At 37.6% G+C, this 15,192-nt stretch overlaps 1 protein-coding gene across 1 annotated transcript in view; it reads right to left on the bottom strand.

Moving 5' to 3' along the window:
• The window catches only part of LOC129273560 (uncharacterized), a 43,518-nt gene extending 36,790 nt beyond the window's left edge, over positions 1–6,728 (bottom strand). Inside the window, exon 1 of the mRNA XM_064107554.1 lies at positions 5,596–6,728. Within this exon, the coding sequence (XP_063963624.1) occupies positions 5,596–5,632 (37 nt within the window). The 5' untranslated portion in view covers positions 5,633–6,728. The remainder of the gene's footprint in view (positions 1–5,595) is intronic.
• Between the last annotated feature and the right edge of the window lie 8,464 nt (positions 6,729–15,192).

The following is a 15,192-nucleotide window of genomic DNA, read 5'->3' on the forward strand; positions in this document are numbered from 1 at the left end:
GAAAAAAAATGTCCATTACAATTTCGTGTTAGTTCTATTACTTTCGAGGCCTTGGAAAACTCAAACGACGAAATACCATAAAATGCTCAAAGAAGAACTTAAGGTGAAACAACCTTAAAAAACGAACAAAATAAAAAAATTAGATGAATTAAAACAAATTTGAATTGGCATTCGTTGATATGCAGAGGCTGATGATGTCATAAGCTTACCTTTTCGTAACGTATCTTATGACGTCTTCAAAGAAACCATGGACAGAAATCAATGAAAAGAGAGGAGTAACTCCCCTGGCGGTATGGAGAGCAATTACAGATGTAATTATTTTGATAGAATGCTTCTTTATTTTCAACAAGGTCAAATGGCTGGCCAAATCTGCACTCTCCTGGAGATTTACCTTGAGCATTTGTCCCGGTCAGTTCGCAGAAAGAAGACAATCTGTGCAGTCTGACGTGTAGCTTTAAAAGAAATATGTATTCTTGTAAAGACTAATGTGTTTTTTATGTCCACTCCCTATCCATAGAATATCACGATTTATCTTGGGAAGTGGCTTTGCCTAGGTGAACACTCTGCAGTTCAGCTTTTCGTAGTTTTTCAATCATGTAATATTACCTTTTGTGAAGATAAGGCATTGGATGGTAATCTTTTGCGAACGATAGAGAGCCGTACATTTGGCCCCGATTTGGCCTGTCGTGTATTGTTAGAGTGGATTACGCCCACCATGCCGAGTGACTAAATCCCCGAAGACTTTATCAGTCTTCGGAAGGAACGCACCGCTTGAAGACGCACGTACAATTCATTCGTCGAACCAATATTGTATCCGATGATTACTGGTGATTACGTTGGTGTATAATAACTCTATACTAGTATAATAGAAACAGAAGCGTACAATAACCTCTCTGTTAGCAGGATGGATTGAATTCTATGGAAACGGTAAAATGAACCTGTATGCTGGGATCTTAAAGCCAAATGCCGCGATTGCGATTACAAATTTCTGGCCCTTTTACTGCATGCATAATGGTTAGTTTCGGTCATGTTCGCTCATTTGGTTTACGTAGCAGATGATGCTGTGTGTGTGTGTGTGTGTGTGTGTTTGAGTTTTGTCAGACGTGTATCAATCAGATATGATTATTTACGTCTGGGACCGACTTTTAACGTCACCATCCGAAAGACGTGACCAGGGCTCGAACCCCGAACCTCTGCATCAATTTGTAACTTCCCCACACAGCTTGGATTACAGGCGCACGCCACAACGCCCAGTTGTGGCTAGCCTGCTAGTATATAGTATACTTACGCAGACCCTATTGCAAATCAAAATCAATTCCGGACTCGATATTTGCTTCCTCAAACTGTAGTTATATTATAAATATCAGTAGGCAAAGCTTTATAGTACAAGAACATTGTTACTTTCAACATTAAATGCGTTAATTAAGTTTGTTTGGACTGTATTAATTGTTTTAAATGAAAAGGGTTTAGGAACGGAAACTATCATACGTTAGTCACGTGACGTAGTACACAGAAATATGCCATGTTCTGCCTGCTCGATCTCAAAGTTTGGGAGAAAAATGAGATGTAACCATCATACCAGTCATTAAGTATTATACATCAAACTGTAGGTAATCTATTTAGCATTGAGATGACAATCAATCTCGACCTTTCTTACCCTTAGGGATACTCCAGTGGGAAAACAAAGGTGCCGGTGTCTCGAAAATATGGGTGATTTCAGACCGTTTGCCATAGCATGAACATGGACACTTTCAAATGAACAGCGAGACGTAAATAGTGAATTAATTGTAATAATATTTACATCAAACTAATGGAATTGGATAAAATTTTCACACTATTATCAATCTGGTGTGAGATTATTAATAGTTATAAAGATTTATCCAGATTGAATTCTGCAATATTACGTTCATGAAAACCACTGTTCCCCGTGTTGAAGCTGTGTGTGTGGACTGTCGGACACTCAAATGCACGCGACTAACCATTATGTTCTACTGAGACTCCTGATGCTGCTCGGTAGTACTCAAATACCCGCCTCCATTTTGGCCAGGCAATCCCTGCCCTAGCCGAACGAACATCAGAGGGTGCTGGATGTGAAAGGTCCATGCACGCGTGTAAGATCATGACAGAGGTGAAGATGATAATATAATAGTGTCTATAACTTCTTCCGATGACAACTCTTTTGGTAAAACCATGGACCTACAAAGAGATTGACGACTTTGTTGTAATGTTAGTCACCGTCGATTGGGTACATCTTATTGATCTTATGAGGTTTTATCTGATCATTTACAAAGGATCCGTTTTCCTGGCCTTGGTTTTTTTATGTCATATTTTAGAATATACCTTTCATACAACATGCTTCAAATTTGGAGCAGCAAAATTGAGAAGCAGACGATTTTTATGATGGTGTAGTGTGTTATTGTGTGTTATTATTGGAACCGCAAACTTCCACACACGCAATACAATGATCATGCAGCTAGTATAAGACCAATGCCTAATCACGGAATACTAATTCTTTCAATGGCCTAATTGACGATGAACACCATAGAATCAAAGTAGACAATGATTATGGAGAGAATGATATAAAGAAGGCAATGATAGTCACACATGTTACCATGGTTACTGAATTCATTAACTAACCGATGAATGTCCATTTCTATGTAGGCCCATGGTAAAATCAAATTGGGATTCAGACAGTTCGGAAAAAATAATTGGGGCTGCTTCCCTCACCCCTTCCTACTTATTGCTAATAGTATCACGCATCAATGCTGGGATCCACCGACTCCTTTTATCATCACATTTTGGCTAGCTATCAGATGAAGATTGATCACCCACTCTTTAACTTGCTAAAACTTTCTGGGTACAGTATTGCCTATAATCTAGGCGGAGGCTGCAGTTATTGTCTTTGGTGTTATGCTGACCGCAAGCGATACGTCTGATGTGGCAAAGACTACGAATTGTAGTATATTTGCCACATCAGACGTATCGCTAGTCTTTGCCACATCAGACGTATCCCTTGCGTTCAACATAACAACAAAGACAATATCAGCAGCCTCCGCCTAGATTATGGGCTAGGTACAGTAATGATCATCATTGAATATAGGAGGCAGGTGTTGCAGGGAGGAACGTCGTGTCACTCAAAATTACACCTACGCCAAATGACACCAACCGTGCGTATTTGTGAGAATTTTTGATCGATGTGAAGGGCTCCGACTTGTCTTCCATCAATGTCATGCCTCATCCCCGTTAAAATATCAAAACGGTATGATTCGACGATTCTCCAGAAATTTTTAAAGCCGAAAAAAAGTCATGGAACTAATGCCAGTGCACACAGTTCAACAGTGCAAACATGAACATACTGTCGATGACAACAAACGCAAATGCTCAAACTATTCCGGCTTAAAACATTTTCTGGAGAATGGAAGAATCATGTTGGATGAAAGATAAGACCAAGCCCTTCACATCGATCAAAAATTCTTGCAAATGGTTCTATGACATTTGCTCAACTTTAAAGGACAAGTCCACCCCAACAAAAAGTTGATTCGAATAAAAAGAGAAAAATCCAACAAGCATAACACTGAAAATTTCATCAAAATCGGATGTAAAATAAGAAAGTTATGACATTTTAAAGTTGCGCTTAATTTCACAAAACAGTTATATTCACATCCTTGTCGGTATGCAAATGAGGAGACTGATTTACCATAAATGTATTTGTTAAATCATACAAATTTCTTAATATCTTGTTAAAAATACATTTTTATTCACCAATTAAATTTCTATGATTTCAGTGTTATCTTTATTCTTCACTTATTGACCTCGGGCTACAATGTCTTTGCCGGGCAGTGTCAGTCGCTGTTTTATCAAACTAAATAACACTTGCCCAACATAATTTCCTATAAAACTATTGTCTCAAAACAACAAGGGGATTGCTTACAGTCTGTACCTAATGATTTATTTAAGGTAAAGGCTTTTATATTTTTATATTAATTGTGTTTTCATGATTCTACAAGACTTGTGTTCTGATATTTAATTCAATCTGGGTGTTTTCCCCCACAATGATGACAATTTCATGAGCGATCCATTCCAAGTAACTTTCTTCAACTTAATACTCTAGAACTCAATGGTAATTCCATTTCAAGCATGAATAGGCGTGATTTGTGCTGAATTTGTTAAGATTGAGCCTCGGCGGGTATTGAGTAAAGCATGGTGTAACTGCAGATCCCACTGCAGATATTGTGCATTTTCATGCAAATGTGCATTTCTGAGAAAATTTACCCATCAAATATGAGATTTGCTTTGTATAACATTTTGGTGAAGACTCCTTATTCTTTCATTTTTTTAACCCATCCTGTTACGAATGTGATGCACAGTGTACTATACAGGCGCGGATCCAGAGTTGAAATTTTGCGGGGTGCTACAGGATCCAGGATTTTTCAAAAGGGGTGGCAGATTTTACCAGATCCATGGGGATTGACAAGCAAAAAAAAAAGGTTGTCACCGAAATTGGTTTTCACCTATACATTCAAGGTCAATTCGTCTCCTTTTTTTAATCCTACGGGGGGCTAGCGCACCTTCAGCCCCCCCCCCCCCCGGATCCGTGCCTGCTATAGATCGATCTGATGGAACGGGTTAACATGATGAAGTGCTCCATCTCAGCATAGCATGCATAATGTGATGGCAATGGGATAGATTCGTGACAGGTGATTGGAGAAGTGGTTTCACCAAGATCCTGTGGTACCTACTTTGTTTGACTGAGCAACAGGATGTCTGAATAAGACAGATTTTTGACACGTCAAGTCGATGGAATGACACACTGCACGAAGTATAATCATTTAGATTTTTTCGAAAAAAGCCAAGTTTATAGATTTCGAATGCATTTTTCGCCGCTTCAATTTAACCCAATTGACACATTCAATAGGCTCAATATGAATAGATTGATCTTTTAGTCATTGATGTAAACTGGATAAATCGGCGTGTTTCAAAGCAAATACATTGAATGGTTCACGATTGCCAAGCACTCTTCAACGTCGTCAAACTTGATCATGATGCAGCAACATCTTCCTCAAGGTGGCAAGACTATAATGCGCTCATTTTAATATATGAATTGTATTAATCGAAACCTTACAATGGAATCGAACTCAGATAATTGTGACTATCAATGAATGGTGAAGTAGATAGATTTAAACCCTGTCAACACGCATTAAGTGGCCTGTTAGGTTAGCGTTAAAATCACAAAAAAGTTCATGTGTTTAAGAATAACCATTCATTCTCTATATCATGAAGCAGCATAAATAAACCTAAATATTTAGGTGAGACAGCGATCACATTCGTGAAATGGTTAATTATTTCTTGGCACTCTGATGTTACACTTATTCCATAGGACACAATTTCATTCAATTTACAATACATCATTTCCCTAAATCCTAGCGATGATTATCTCGGGCCTAGGGCTCAAGAGTCATTCTTCTATTCTATGATTATCAGCACGTGGGGATATTGTGCTTGGTATAATTATGGTAACCACTAACCAGTTGCGGCTTCACATAAGTAAGTGATTTTATTAATAGAAAGGAAAATCATGAATCAGTTGAGACTTACTCGTGATTATTCCATTAATGAGAATCGAACTCTTCATCACATCATAAAAATATCTTGTTTGAGAATCCCAAGGTCAGACAAGGTTGACTGTTGATACAGCTTGGTTAGTCAACATCGCTTCACGGTCTCGATGAAATCATGTTCCTCATTGTAAATTAGAACCATGGTCAAAAATCATCTTACGGTAGCAGTAGATCACGGGATTATTCCATAATATAATTTTCCTGTAACATGAATTTGGAAATAGGTGCATGATTTTCTTCCTATTAGAAGTAGGTCTTCTAGTCATCGCCTTGCTCACGCTTTAAAACCGGTGTAGACTCTCTTTTTTTACTGGCTGATGTCTAGCTATAGCAGAGAGAGTATCGGGTTTTACTTTAATTAACCAAGATCAAAATGCAATGTGCCGGTGGTTTCACTGTTCCACGCCTTTCGCCTTTCTAGTTTTCCTAACACATCGTCGAACAAATTGCCAAAAAAGTTGAGAAAAATGTTGCTCGACGATTTGTCATAGAGCGTCCTCTCTTCATTAGTCAACAGCACGTGTAAGAATGAATCGTACATGGATGTGATAATTGATTTAGGCAGTTATATCCCACGCAGCAATCCACTCATCGCCTCAGCTACACTACTTTATGAGCTATCTTCCGACCGGACACTACCACGAGTACTATAATATGAAGTGAACCACTCCTTGATCTGAACCAGTCGCGCATATCGCGCATAAAAGATATACTCTCTCTTTTTTCTTTTTCCGTTTTTTTCTTCTTAAGAATCAAACGGGGATGAGAAAGTATGTACCAAGGATCATCGCTCGATAGGATTTATAATTATGAAATTGAAGAAAAAAAATCACACATAGCACGCACTTGGAGTTAAAACACTATCCCTTTTTTTTTTTTTTTTTTTTTTTTTTGGGGGGGGGGGCTATATATGCGAGCCAATTCTCGGTGGCGCCCATATCAACTTTCTACCCTAGCTGGTGGTAACTTTTTGAAATGTTTATCAGTCCATGGTCCTAGGTCCATGATCAGTCAAATTTCGTGTTTACCTGTTCTTCTTTTGACCCACTGAAACTGACTCCCATCCTCCAGGCAAGTGTCCACCGTCCCCCCTCTGCTATTCACCACTGCGCTCTCTTTGTTCAGTCTTTCCCCCTTTATAAAACGAAATTCTATATATTACCTTTCTTACAATACATTCGGTTTAAATATAGACACAATTCAACAATGGGGACTAGCTCCAAGAATGAACATGAAGGATGTGTTGTCAAAGATGAGTATCTTCTCCAGCGGCTCCCTATACATGACTACAGTGACAGAATTTTGTACGAATTATATCTTTCCCACATGCTTGAATTATTTTACAATTATTTGTTCTGATTTAAAAAAAGACAGGCTTACAATACAAAAACATAAAGCTATTTAATTCATTATCAGGTGGATAAATATGCCACCAGTGACCGTGTAGGCAGATCTCGCCAGGATGGGCAAGACAGGGGTGTTGTAGCGTCAACTATTCACTTTTCTGTTAAAAAAAAATGACATAAAGAGGTAAAATGCCACCAAATTTTTCGGAAGCGCTTTTCTCTCTAAAATAATTATGTCATAATAATGTGGTATTCTGCCAATCCCTTCCCCTCCTCATGTTGCCTAGTAAATACCCCCACAAACCCTTATAACACCTGACCATACACTGATGTAAATCACGGAGAATGGGGGGGGGGTATTATTCACAGACTGTTATGATGCGCAGTTCGGGGGGGGGGCAGAAGGTGCAGTCGCACCCCCGAAATTTGAAAATTGTCCATGCATGTATTACTTGAGCAATACGTAATTAATGATAGATGACCCTTTTATGGTTCCATGCAGTGGCGTACCTGGCATATTTCGTCAAGGGGGGGGGGGGGGCAAGCGACAAGGGTGATCAAGGTGGGGGGGGGGGTAGGCACAATTTTTTCAAGGGGGGCTGATAATAATTGCACAAATATCAACTTTCGAGCGAGCGAAGCGAGCGAACATTTTTTTTTACATTTTACATTACATTTACATATTAATTATTATTTATCCTTTTTACAGAAATTATACATTCGGTTATAAAACTACCGATACACGAGGATATTTGGGAACCTCGCAGTCCTCGTCGCCCTGTATTTTGCAGCCTATCCCCATACACGTTTGGATGTGTAGGTCTGGCAGTGGCACTGAAGGTGGGAAAGGTTTCCCAGGGGGTGCCCAATAAAACAGTTGGGATCTTGCTACTATACTGATATTTGCTATCGGGCGATTGCACATTATTGTCGAAATTAATTTTCTCTTTGGTATATCATTCCAGAAATGAAATGCATTGGATCGTGATTGATATATTTCCAATCAAGTGGTAATTCCAATGTTTATATTAAAATACTTCTTATATTCCTCTTTGAAGGTGTTTAGATTATGTTCCCAATTCTGCTCATTTGGAGACCTTATAAAAGAGGTATTTGACATTGAAAACATTTAAAAACAATAATACAAAAATAATAATTTCGAGCGCGAAGCGTGAGCTGATTTTTTTTCTAAAGAATTAGACCTAAAACGATACATTTTGTACACTTAATTATGAATAGGATGGGTATCTTCCTTAATAAATTATGCAAGCGCGAAAAATTGATATTCCTAACTGGACACTAATCATTCTAAGCAGTTTTGCAGGATGGGCATCTAAACAGTCGTGCGGATGTGAAGCGCGAGCTAAAACTTTTGATATTCCGACTTAAGAACTTGATATTCTAAGCACTTTTAGTAACCATGAACAAATTGGTTTCTAACTGAATAATTAATTGATGCGTGCGCGAAGAGCAAGCTGAAAATTTGAGATATTCCCCCCTGAAAAGTGGACATTCTAAGCACCTTTTTTTTAAACAATGAACAAGGTGGTATTTAAAAACAATTAATTGGTGGGAGCGCGAAGCGCGCTGAAATTTTTTGATATTTCGACCTGAAAACCTGAAAACTTTACATTCTGAGCACTTCATTTAATTATGAACAGGATAGAATTTTTATGCGAGTGCGAAGCTCGAGCTGAATTTTTTTATATTCCGACCTAAGAACTTGATATTCTAAGCAATTTTTTGTAACCGTGAACAAATTGGTTTCTAATGATATATTTTTGATATTTTATATTCCGACCTGAAAACCGGACATTCTAAACACTTCATTTAATTATGAACAGGATAGATATACCTAAACAGTTATATGTAAGCACGAAGCGCGAGCTGAAATTTTTTATATTCCGGCCTAAGAACTAGATATCAGAAGCACTTTCGAGCGCGAAGTACGAGCTGAAATTTTTTGATATTTTAACCTGAAAACTAGACATTTATCTTAGGTATCCAACAAAAAAATTGATGCAAGCGCGTACCGCGAGCGAAATTTTTATTGTTTAAATTACAGTTCTCTACCTTTTTCCTGTCCCTGGTCAGCCCAGTCCGTCCTCACTATCGTTACAGAGAGCTCTAAAAGTCGCATTGCGTAAAAATCACAATTTACCAATAAAAGTGTACAGTTTAATTGACATTTACCGACAAAGATGGTGGAACTAAAAAACCGAATCAGTTGGAACACCCCCGTGTGCCAGACAGTTTATATTTTTTTCCGACAGTCTGCAGTCCATTTTTTGTTTTCCCCTTTCTCTTAAACTCTTTCTTCTTTTTCCCCTTCCCCCCTTTTTCTCTCTTTCCTTTCTCCTCTTTTCTTTCCCTTTTTTCGCTTCCTTTTTTATGCTTGTGATTCGTCAGGGGGGGGGGGGCAGTCTGCCCCCCTGCCCCCCCCTTAGGTACGCTAGTGGTTCCATGACATTTGCTCCGACGACAATTGCTCCCATGTAAATTCCACATGCTAATGGAATTACCAACTTTAACCCTGGGTTTAACATTATACCCTATCCTAAACCAACTCCTAAACCTATCATAAAATCCTATTTCATCCGTTACCCCAACCCTATATCTTAGACGAAATAAAGCAAAGCTCGGAGGCTCGGAGCACTTGTCGCAGAAGCAAGTGTCATGTTACCGTTTTGATATATACGTGTACATGTATATATCCCAACTTCTATAAAAAAAAATATTTAGATACCAATAGTAACTCCAACTCGATAGTATAGTTTTATTTACCATGATAATTGCGCCTTTGTTGCCTTAAAAGTAAAATGCTTGATTCGGATACTAGTATCTTATACCGTCTTCACACTGGCCACAAGCACTGCAATAGTACCGGAACTGTCCCGAGACTGTAGCGGTGGTGCCTTCAGTGTGAGTTCTCGGACCCGCAATAAACTATCCCGGGATAACCTCGCCTCGCTATAACTTCGCAACAAATCTCTAGGCAAGCCATATTAATAGCAGCGGGACGCGAAATTATTTTTCCCACAATATGAATATTAATGACTTGCGCCTTCGGAATAAGAGTGCGCATGCGCGTTGCATGCATGCCAATAATGAATGAACACCAACAAATAAGGCATTTGGATTTTGGGGACTATATTTCGCCCTACCGGGTCCTGTAATAATTGGTCAGAACGTTAGGCCTTCTAGGCTTAGTTATATAATTATCTAGATCAAATTCTTAAACATTTATCAAATTGCTATTAATGACAAGACAAAATGCTAGGCCAGGCATGGGCGGAAATCCCAGGGGGGACAGGGGGTACGCGTCCCTCCTACCATTTTGGAAAGGGGGGACATAATATCAAATGTCCCCCAACTATTTGTGGTCTTTTATTATGGAAAAATACATAATTCAAAATCGAAATTATACACATGGACATTTTCGCGGTAACTGACATTACAAGGCAAAATTTTACACACTTTTCATTGTGTGTATGATTATCTCTAAAACAACAAATGATGGGAGTTTTGCTTTAAAGCAAACCATATTTCGAAATATATATAAACAGATAGCTTTTGTTAAGAACTTGGATAGGAAAAAAAGGCATACCGGCCCGACTATTCTCGAACTCGCATCTAGCCCTATATGCCAGCCAAAGAGTGATGACATTGATGGCCATTGTCAATTTCATAACTAATAAAAATGACGAAAAAAGAAAATCACCTCTGGATACTTATAAGTAAATTTAGTGCATAGATAGTAGACGAGAATGTTCCATACCCCGTAAGAATATACCTTTGTTAAACAAATTCATTTTCCCTTTATTCCACATTTACTTGGAATATAAGAATATTTTCATTGTTCGCGTACTCAGTAAAAAGAATAATTTTCATGAGTTATGATGAATCCTTCGCTATGAGTTTGAACTATATTTAAAGTATACACCCGAAGAATCAAAAGTATTTTATAATGACTTTATGTGGTTATCATTGTAAAGGGGAAGTATTACTAATCAGATATATAACTTCACTTTTCAAAATAGTGATCAGAGTTTGCAGAAATCAGCTCTCAAAAATGATTTATTTTCATGCCATATTTTTGCCTTCCACCGGTCCTCTTGCGAGCTCCAGCTGAGTGACGTCACACAATGAGCAGTGAGCAGCTGAGCTGACAGCAGCCCATTGGAGACGATCTTTCCAATCAGCGTTTTTTGCTCTTAGAATTGTTTATTCCTCTTAAGATTGGTCTTGTTATATAGATAAAAGTTTGAATTTACTGAACAGTGAAAAAAAGTGCACATTTAACGTATTTTGGTAACCGATATTTAGCTTAGAAATTTTTTTTTTCAAGAAATATATGTGAATAAACAAAGCATATTTTCACGTAGAAATCACACTTGCGTCACATTAATATTATAATCAATATAAAGCATAGACATTCTTCTTTATGACTGAACAAAAATTATGAAATTTCATTAAGTAGCAAAGTCAGGAACCACAAAAAAAAACACGGCAATATCCATTTTTTTTTATTCCTTCCCCGTCCCTACCCATCTTTTTTTCTCTTTTTATTTTCTTGTGAAATTCTATTCAGACCTGTATTTATCAAATCTTGCTTCTTAATTGCTGCTTTTGATTTTCAAGTTCTTGATTAGATTAGTTCTACTCTTGTTTAGGATGGGAGGGGTAGATCGAGTTAAAAGTCAAGTCCACATCAACTAAAAATTATTTGAATAGAGTAATTTCCCTTGTTGTTTTTACTCAAAACAGTCATATACACAAAACAATGATATGCAAATTAGAGTTGTCACTCACATCACATTCGTTTCTATTTTTTGTGGCATTTTGTTTTTTATTCTTTGCAGATTTGACGATAGGAAACTCTTCATCTGATCACAATAGCTTACATTTACGGAACTGTTAAAATAGTAATTATATAAATTTGAATCAAAGTTTTTATGAAATTTCCTGCAATATCTTGTTATTTTTCTTTAAATTCAAATGAATTTTTGATTGCGTGGACTTCTCCTTTACTCTTAATGTAGGGAATGCATAGCAAAATTTATCCAGAAACAAAATTGTCTTAGAATATGCAAATCAGTAATTGGACACATGTTCACTTTTTTTTCATCCAGGCCACTTCCTCACATCCACCAGGCTTTCAGTCTTATAACAAAAATGATGAACCATCACACAACAGTACACAACATTCACAGTGCTTCACAATAAATATTTCACTTCGTTCATACATGCAATAAATATTGTGGAAAACAAATAAAAGGCGTACCCATATTCAAATACCGTTTAAAAGGACAAATATATTATACGTTTCGAGAAAAAAACCAGCACGTTAAATATCTGATAACAAAACATAATTATGGGGCACTGCAAGAAACTTATGTTCAATTGCAAATCAAGCATAAGTCTTAAATTCAAATTCAAACGTAATAAGGTCGAGTTGCAATCGCAATTCAACTACATGTTTGTGTTTAATCAAAGGACTTACCCTTGATTTGGGACGTGTGATTGAGTATAAAATTTCTCGCAAAATGCCCTAGTAACATTAAAATTGTTCTTTCGTTTTAAATTGTGTGTTATTATTTTTGACAAGCTGTATTCCTGTCCAAGTCAAATTTCTTAGTTCTCTCCAAAACTGTGCTCAAAATTGTTTCCAAGATTGATAAAGAAAATTTTTCTTTTGTATCATTATCAGTCCACAACTTGCAAACCGTAGGTCCTGGAAAGAGTGAAGAAAAAATGGCTATATCCAAATCATAGTAAAAGGACATGATGGAATCTCCCAGATTGAGGTAGCAAGCAGAGACCAGAAGTCACCAAAGTCAGCAAGTGTGCAGATCTGTGTGTAGAAGAGAGAAAAAAAGAAATAGTTTAAATAATCAAATCAAAGTATGAATTTAATTATCATGATGATTGATGACGTGCGGTGGCATGTAATTCCCAGTCAACAACAAATGATAGTAGGTTTAGACACCTGAAAAGTTCCACTCAGAACACTGGTGCTCTACCTCAAGTGATGTTTGTGTAGGCTCCACTCCACTTCACTACCGCTACACTACCGTACATGTACGCCACACCTACCGGGGTAGGTGTGTAGCGTAGTGTAGGCTGTAGCAGTAGTGAAGTGGAGACTACACGAACATCACTTGAGGTACGGTGCTCTCTGTGTCATTACAAAGATTGCATTTATCTTCATTGTTGAAGGCATTACGCATACATATATGCAGCAACACTCTAATCAGAAAGAAACACCAGACTCTAATTTTGGCCAGGAATCAGGGTAATCACTGCTGAAAATTTGTCTGGCTTCATGACATCGGCATCATGGTGATATAATTCTGTGTATAATAAAAACTTAAACATTCCTCTGAAACAGCAGATTTTCAGCCATGGTCCATACCAGTGCTCCTAAATAATCTAATCGCCTGCCTGAGTCCTGACCAGTTTTAGAAATCTGAAGAAACAATCTGCTGGAATTGTGCAAAAACATCATTTCTAAAATAAAGACTTTTTAATTTTAATAGTAGTTATGCCAAAATGCATGATTCTAAACTTATATCAGATCTGTATCTGTCATCATGGTCATCTGACCTGAATGCATCGTCAGAACAAGTACAGTTTCCAAACATGCTTACCTTGACTTTTGACTGGATCAAACAGCGTAACCTGCAACATGCATCGGCAGCAAGTGAATGGGACCGTGCAGCTTGGAGTTTTTCAATAGTTAGTAGAGCAACACAACGAAGACTGTCGAGTGGACACAATCGATCTTTCCAGTTCACAATTTAATAAAAAACGGGCAAAGTCACACTGTTCTGGTTCCCTTATAGTCTGAAGTTGTCGAAAACAGAATTCGGATATCACAATACATGAAGAAAACGGTAAATTCGAAGAAAACTAGAGACCAGGAAGGTGAATCAGCTATCAGTGTACTGCTGGCTTGCACAGAGAGCTGAGTGAGTCGATCATGTGACGTCATTATTCTCGACTGTTTTCAATCGCGTGATTGTCTGTCTGGGGGCGGCTGGGGGGCTGAGAAGGGTCTCTAATAATTTCATTTCTTGCATTTCCACGACATCAATAAGACTTTTTAGTGACATATTTGTGTATAAAAAGACAAGACCTTTCCATTCATATATAATTTGTCTATAATCATCACTTTCGTGAATTTTCTTTGTATGTATACTTCAATCCACCAAATTTGTTTTTAAATACTCTATTAACGAGACTTTTATATTCCATTTATACACGAAATTCCTGCCGTGGGATGGGTCATCATAGGCAGGCGCGGATGCACGTGCCCCCCCCCCCCTTGAGAAGCAAAATGTGTAATGTAAAAATGCCTTTAAAACAGAAGACTTTTTTGCTTGTAAATTTTTTTCGGGTATGAAATATCCTTAATTTGTGATTTTGGGGGCTTGTCAAAAATTTTCTCCGAAAAATTTGCCCCCCCCCCCTTTTGGAAAATCGTGGATCCGCCCCGGATCATAGGTAGATCAAGGGGGCGAAGCGGTGGCCTGCACCCTATTGGCGGCACAAAATAGGAAGGTGAGGAGAAAAATAAGAAGAAAGATAGGACGAGGAAGAAAATTAAATAATGGAGGGGGAGGGTTAGTATTGAAAAAAAAAGAGAAAACCATCAGGTCATGATATAAAAATAAAAAAATCGCTCGCGCTTTGCATTAATACACAGCCATATCTTTTTTTTCAAAACGTGCTTATTTTTTTCATTTTTTAGATCGAAATATATAAAATCAAATCATTCAATTAGGAAGATATCCATCTTTTTCCTTATTTGTAGGTTTGAATAAAAAAAAAGAATAGCTCGCGCTTTGCGCTCGCATTGCTTATTGAAATAAACTCCTTGTTCTTTATTTCAAAAGTGCTTGAAAGATCCAGTTCTCAGATCTGAATATTAAAAAATATTCATTTCGCGCTTCACGCACGCATCAGTAATTATGGTTGAGTCAGATACTATTCTGTTTATTGCTATAAGGTGAAAAGAAGATGACTTTTTTGGTCGGAAAATAAAAAGAATCAGGATACGCTTTGCGCTCACATTAATCAAAATTTAGTGAGATAGCTACCCTGTCCTTGATTTTAAAATATGCTAATAATACAAATTTTTAGGCCGGAAATGACATATCTTCAGCACACACTTTGCGTTCGAATCTGATATTGTTTAGTAAAATTTCTATCCTGTTCATGATTTG

Source organism: Lytechinus pictus, chromosome 12 (assembly GCF_037042905.1).
Source record: "Lytechinus pictus isolate F3 Inbred chromosome 12, Lp3.0, whole genome shotgun sequence".
NCBI lineage: Eukaryota > Metazoa > Echinodermata > Echinoidea > Temnopleuroida > Toxopneustidae > Lytechinus > Lytechinus pictus.